We start from the raw sequence: 6312 nt of genomic DNA, 5'->3' as shown, positions 1-6312 counted from the left end.
TTCAACTCATCTCTCTTGTAAGATTGGTGAAATTCTCATATATGCATAACATCCTTGATTTTAATATATACTCATGGCATATACCAAGAAGTCAACTACCAATACTATACAATTTTGAACAAATATGTCTAAATTTTACCTCACATCTCTCTTCAAAAGATGAAAAATTTGAAGAAAATCATAACCAGGATGAACTATTGTTTCTTCCATCCAATGAAAAGGTTAGAAACAAAATTAATTAAACACACTTAGAACTAGAAGAGGTGAGGTTCATCTAGATGAACGGTACACATTAGTCCCTAAAACCAATCCAGATCGGTGAGATGTCCAGCTCCCTCCTCCCTAGTGCCGCCCTTCATCACCGGACTTGCTTGCATGTCATCGCTACTCCTCTTCCCTGCTGCCAGCGCCGTTGATCTACTCCTGTGCTTTCTGCTGCTTTATAGCCGCTGCTCTACTCTCGGCCAGATCGGCAACAAAATCTGCGCTGCGGCGTTGCAGCTGCTCTGCTCTCTTCAGGCGCGATGAAGGACTCCGGGCGGAGGTAGTCCACGCTGGGTCATGGCTTCCTTCGCAGTCGCCGCTGCCGGGGACCATCTCGCCGCCCACCTCGCCGGTACCAGACCCATACCTGCTTGCCCGCCGCCCCGATCCTAGTGCGCCGCCGCGGAGGGAGAGGCCGTGCCATGGGAGTCGCCAGCGCTGGTGGCAGATCGACAGGGGGAGAGAGGCATGCGGCGGCGCTGAGATAAAGATGGGGATTGGGCCTTTGAGGTGAGTGAATCGGGGGAGAGGTGAGGTGCAAGAGAGGTTCCGCGTGGTTCCTCCAAATCGGAGGTACGAGCACATTCCGCGTATGCAGCGAATATGTCGTTCCCTAGAACGAGTAGGTTCTCGTTCCTCGACCCAACCAAACAAGGGAATGACCCCTGGGGACGGAACGGACCCGTTACGTTCCACCTGATGACTCAAACCAAACACACCCTAAATTTATTTCAGGATTTCCGGCCATGCGCATTCAGTGAGAGTAGACGTTCCCGTCGACGACGAGGTGCCTACGATGACTTCGTAAATTTCAAGATGTTAAGCCGGCTCAGTCTTTCGGAAGTGCTCATAGGGGTAGGGTGTGCGTGTGTGTTCATATGGATGAGTGTATGCGCGTGTATATGAGCACTTGCGTCTGTACTATGTTAACAATGTGACTAATTATTTGTCCCTTATTATAAATGGAAATGTGTGCATCTGAAATGAAATGTGTCCTCTTAATCAGAGAAGAAACTATGACCCAATGACAGGTAGCCCATATTTGGAGGGAAATTTGAGCGATTCTGACTACGTATGCCGTTTCAGCTTTCCACTACCGGACTCGCGGGCTATGCCTACGGCCACGGGCCGTCGGCATAGCCCCGTCGGCGTAGATGTTGTCAGCGTAGTCTTGTCAGACCGTTGGCATAGTATAGCCGTCGGCATAGGGGCCTATGCCGACAGCCTGACGTCAGCCGTCGGCATAGTATAGCCGTCGGCAGTGTTTTTCGTCTGACGGCAACGAACGGCGCCGTCAAAAGCGCTGACGAATCACGCAACGCCATGTTCGCAGCTGGGCCGACGACATATGTATGCCGACGGGTGCCGTCGGCTTAGCTCGTGGTAGCCCGACGGCCAAGATACGCCGACGGCCAAGACGTGGCTGTCGGCATAGCGCAAAGTAGGCCGACGGCAGCCGTCGGCATTGATTTGGCCGTCGGGGTAGGGCCAGTTTCCGGTAGTGTTCATACAGTATTTTTTTTTGCGACACATAGACCCGTTGACCACGTGGAAAATTTTCGATCGTCGACCGTGCTGCGGCCAGTCGACAAGGCGTACGGCCGGGCGGTGGGATTGAGGCGGCAGTTGCTAGGGTTGCGGCGTTGGCCGGAGAGAGGATCGGCGCCGGTTGTTTCGGGAAAGGGTGGGCGGCGTCCGGCGCAACAGCTTGCAAAGGATCGATACGTACGTTTGTTGCGATCACGCGGAGTACCTGCCACCCGCATGCACGTACGATCTCGTTTATGGTTCCGTATTGATTGAGGCTATAAATAGCCAAGCACCTCCCCCTCATTCTCCCCACCCATCTCCGATCGCTCCTCCTCCACAGCACGCACGCACGCGATGAAGCTCCCAGCGATCGTTCCGCTCGCCTGCGCCATCCTCCTCCTCCTCGTCAATCTCAATGGTTCGTGCTCTCCCCCTTGCCTACGACCTACGTACACATGCATGCAGCGTTAGAGATAAGTAGTAGTTGCTGCCCTGTTTTGTGACGTGATTGACCTGCCTGCAGTTTCTCCCGTGGAGTCGTCTCGGCCGCACCCACCCGGACAGGGGCACCACCACGACCACGACCATGACCATGATCGGCACGGCCACGACCATGATCGGCACGGCAGGCACCACCACGACCATGATGACTACGACGGGTACAGCTTCTACGTGTTCGGCGACTCCTTTGCTGACAACGGCAACCTGCCCCATAAGGATGGAGTGTTGTCTCCGATGACGCGCCAGTGGTACACGCCCTACAGTGGCACCGGCCGCTTCTCCAATGGAAATGTTCAATCCGACTTCATCGGTCAGTCCGGCTTCACGTACTCCTCAGTCGATCTACCTACCCTTTCCTTGTATCCAGTCTCCTATAGATTATTGCTGGTTCCTTTTCCTAAATCCTAATGTATGGTGTGGGTCAATGGATCTTTTGTTTGTTGCTGCAGCCAACATGTTGGGGCAGTCTGGATCCCCTCCTGCGCGCAGGCTCCACGACCCCGCCGGTCGGGAAGGCATGAACTTCGCCGCCGGTGGCTCCGGCGTGTTCCAGGTATCAGGCACCAAGACCCTCCACAAGCAGGTGCACATCTTCAAGAGGCTTGTCAGGCAGGGAGACATCGACCAAGAGAACCTTGGCAATTCCGTCGCACTTGTCGCCGTCTCCGGGAACGACTACAACCATATCGGCGTCGACACCAGCGGCTTTGCTGACGTGAGAATCACCGAAACTATACGCAACGCTGCCAATTACAGTATTAACCAGTTCTCTACTTAATTTGCGCATGCATGCATGCAGATCACGGCTTTCGTGGACAACGTGACGACGGAGATCCAGGCAAACGTGAAGGATCTACTAGAAGCCGGCGTGCAGAAGGTGCTCGTCAACAACCTCTTCCCTCTGGGCTGCGCGCCGTCGCAGACCAAACCCAACCACACCGAGTGCGACGATCAGGCCAACCAAGGCGCCTCCCTCCACAACCGCTACCTCAGCGCCAAGCTCGCCGACATGGACAACGTCCGCGTGCTCGACCTCAACGCCGCCTTCAACACGATCCTCGCGCACCACGCCGACGGCAGAGGCGCCGTGGCCAAGCAGTTCGGGCGCAAGCTGAGGCCGTGCTGCGAGCCTGCGGACGACCGCAGCTACTGCGGGCTCACCGTATGGGACACCAACGGCGTCGACATGGTTGATAGTTACCAGGTGTGCCCCGAGCCGGAGAGGGCTTTCTTCTGGGACGAGATGAACCCGACCAACGCTGGGTGGGCGGCCGTCATGGGGCAGCTCGAGAGCAGCATCAAGGAGTTCCTAGGCCTAGATTCGTAGATTAGATTTGAACAAGAGTTGGTTGCATCGTTTTTGTTCCTTTTTAGTCGATCGCCTTGATTAGCTTATTACTCTTCCATGCATGCGCCTGTGCGTGTATGGCAATCGAGATCTGTTAGGGTTTTAGGATTATTTTTTTTCATCGTGTTACGGTTGAGTGATCGAACGTCTCGTTCGTTGGTGATGAATTGAATCCGCAAAGCGCCTGTTACCCTCGTTTAAATTTTTTGCAAGATGTCTACTTCATGCTTTTGTTTAGTTGGTTATTCTCTCTCTGTCCCATAATATGGAAGCATTGCAGTGTCAAAACGCTCTTACTCCATCCGTTCCTAAAATATAAGATCTTTTTTTAGATATTTGATGAATATAAAACTATATATAGATGAATATAGACATATTTTAGAATGTAGATTTATTCATTTATCTCGGTATGTAGGCTACATCAAAATCTCTAAAAAGACTTGTATATTTAGGGAACGGAGGGCGCATAAGTAGTTAAGATTTTATTGTTGTGTAACTTGTGTTCTGGAACTGGATATCCAGTTAGTAGTTTATATGTCGTTAACAAACTCGATCTGTGACAAAGAACCCGAAACTAACTAGCAATTTCATCCATTAGACCGAGGGCTCACCAATAAGGTACCTCCGGCCAAACCACCAGTCACCACTCACCACCATGGCACGGGCAGGTGGGCAACCTTATTACATCACTGAACTGAACATGATTGAGATCGGGACGCATAAAGTTCTTGACATCTCTCACCAAGTCACCATCTCGTACTCATCGCTCCGGGTTGAACATAAAAAATGTCCTAGGGCGCATCTGCGTACGTGAAGGCCGGCCGTTAATTGTTTTCCTCTCTTGCATATACTAGGTTGGTGCGCGTGCAATCGAGAAAGCATATGCACGCATATGCATGGCTTGGAAAATCTTATGAATTGCGGGGTGTGCCATCTGTCCAACGATTCCAACCTGCGGTGTTTGGGACAGCTAATCTAATCCAAATGCATTAGATCATTTTTTATTTAATTAGACTAGACTAAAATATAAGGGCCTTGGAACACGATCTAGGCATCCACGTAACCATGTGAACAGCCTAAGCTAATCGTTTTTCGCACCACCAAATATACAGGAAACATCCCTTCGAGAGAGCCCCCGTTGACAGTGGGAGGCGACTTGGCCCCGATTCCAACCTCTCTTCCGACAGGCGCTGTTCTAGAGTGGAGGCAGGAAACATTAGGTTGTGTCTTGCTTGCATGGAGTATGGCACTATGCCGTGCTTGAGCGAGGTAATTACGCAAAACCAGTGGTCTCGTAAGCTCGCGGAAACAGCCGTTCTGGCATGTTGGGCCAACGTGTCAGGCTGATGTCGACAGACGGCGACAGAAGGCCGTGTTGGAGCTTTGCTTCGGCGGTTAAGAAGGGCCGACTCGACCATTTTTTTTCCGCCCGACCGCTTCATACCACCGCCGCGGCGGATCTCGCTCTCGCCCTCTTGCCCTACTGCGGCCGCCGACTCATCGGTCATCGCCAACCGCCACGAATGCCATGGTCTCCTGGAATGACCTCCCTGGTGGTTCCTCTTCTGACAACGACTCTGTCAGCAGCCAGGTATGGCCCTCTCCTCTCTGTCGCTCGCCTAGGGTTTGGGTTACGGGGAAATTGGGGTTTTTTATCCAGCGGTCCATTTCATCCCATTATTTGTTTCGTATTTTAGCTCCCCAGCACCATCCATTGCAAGGAATGGAGTGGGGTAGCTAAGGATGTTCATGCTCATTGTCTCCATCAATTCCCTTGCAAGAACCTTGTTGCAGTTGAATCTGTGAATGGTGGGAGAAATTTTCCGACTTGCGCCAGAGAAGGTTAGTGTCTAATTAGTTGTTAGAAATTTTTTATTAGTTATGTCAGACAGTAGGGCAACATTTGTGTGAGAGATTAGAAAATATTATGTGGCATTGTACAAATTTGTGTTATGTTACTTTGGATGTGATTGAAACACTGTAATTGTAATTGTACATAGCCACCTCAAGCTGGGGGCTTCGCGCCGCGGCCAGTGCAGCTCCCTAGCCATGCGGCGGCAACCGACGACCCATGGCTGGTGGTGCTAGCGATGGTGGGCATGGCGGCGGCGGCGGATCTGGATCCCACCCAGATCCGTCGTCGATTCTTCACGTGGATAGTTGGTGGCGCGACGAGGGCTCCGGTGAAGGGATGGAGGATCTCCGCCGGAGTACCGGCGGCGGCATGCGTCTTTATGGCAAAGCTCCGTGCGGTTCTAGCCAGCCGCGAGATCGGGACGACACAACTTCTCATGAATACCGCGCCTGACTGCGGTCTTAGCGGACAATGGCGACATCTCTAACGTCGTTTCCTTCTCAAGGCATTGTCGTTGCAGGTCACGTCAACTCGATCGGGATGTTTCAGGGGAAACCCTAGATTTGGGTCTACCGGATCAGAAGATGACGACGCCTTCAGTGTCATTTTTCCTTACCGAGGCATCGTTTTGGAGCAAGTATTGGCTAAAGGGGACAAGAAGAGGAGCGGTGTTGCATCTACCGCAAGGCCGACGGCAGATCCCGGCGGCATGGTGCTGTGAAGATTCGGCGACAGGCACGTCTGGATGGATACATACTGGATGGTGACGTTGTTTGACGTCGTGGTGGCGTTGACTATTGGGGAACGCAGTATT

General features: G+C 52.3%; 1 protein-coding gene across 1 annotated transcript; it reads left to right on the top strand.

Moving 5' to 3' along the window:
• Window positions 1–2148: 2148 nt before the first annotated feature.
• On the top strand, window positions 2149–3682 carry LOC125507455 (GDSL esterase/lipase At5g03610-like). The gene is made up of 4 exons (XM_048672030.2): window positions 2149–2212; window positions 2318–2605; window positions 2745–3010; window positions 3095–3682. Exons 1-4 carry the CDS (start codon window positions 2149–2151, stop codon window positions 3620–3622), a joined length of 1146 nt encoding a protein of 381 aa, XP_048527987.2. The 3' UTR covers window positions 3623–3682.
• Window positions 3683–6312: the final 2630 nt, after the last annotated feature.

This window comes from Triticum urartu, chromosome 5A (genome assembly GCF_056163025.1).
Source record: "Triticum urartu cultivar PI428250 chromosome 5A, HENAU_Tu73, whole genome shotgun sequence".
Lineage (NCBI taxonomy): Eukaryota > Viridiplantae > Streptophyta > Magnoliopsida > Poales > Poaceae > Triticum > Triticum urartu.
This window is presented reverse-complemented; position numbering and strand designations above follow the sequence as displayed.

Bases quoted from the DNA above. Each gene is read 5' to 3' on its own strand.
- LOC125507455 (XM_048672030.2), top strand. From the start codon at position 2,149: ATGAAGCTCCCAGCGATCGTTCCGCTCGCCTGCGCCATCCTCCTCCTC. The intron at 2,213-2,317 runs GTTCGTGCTCTC...ACCTGCCTGCAG, and splicing joins CCTCCTCGTCAATCTCAATG to TTTCTCCCGTGGAGTCGTCT. The intron at 3,011-3,094 runs GTGAGAATCACC...GCATGCATGCAG, and splicing joins ACACCAGCGGCTTTGCTGAC to ATCACGGCTTTCGTGGACAA.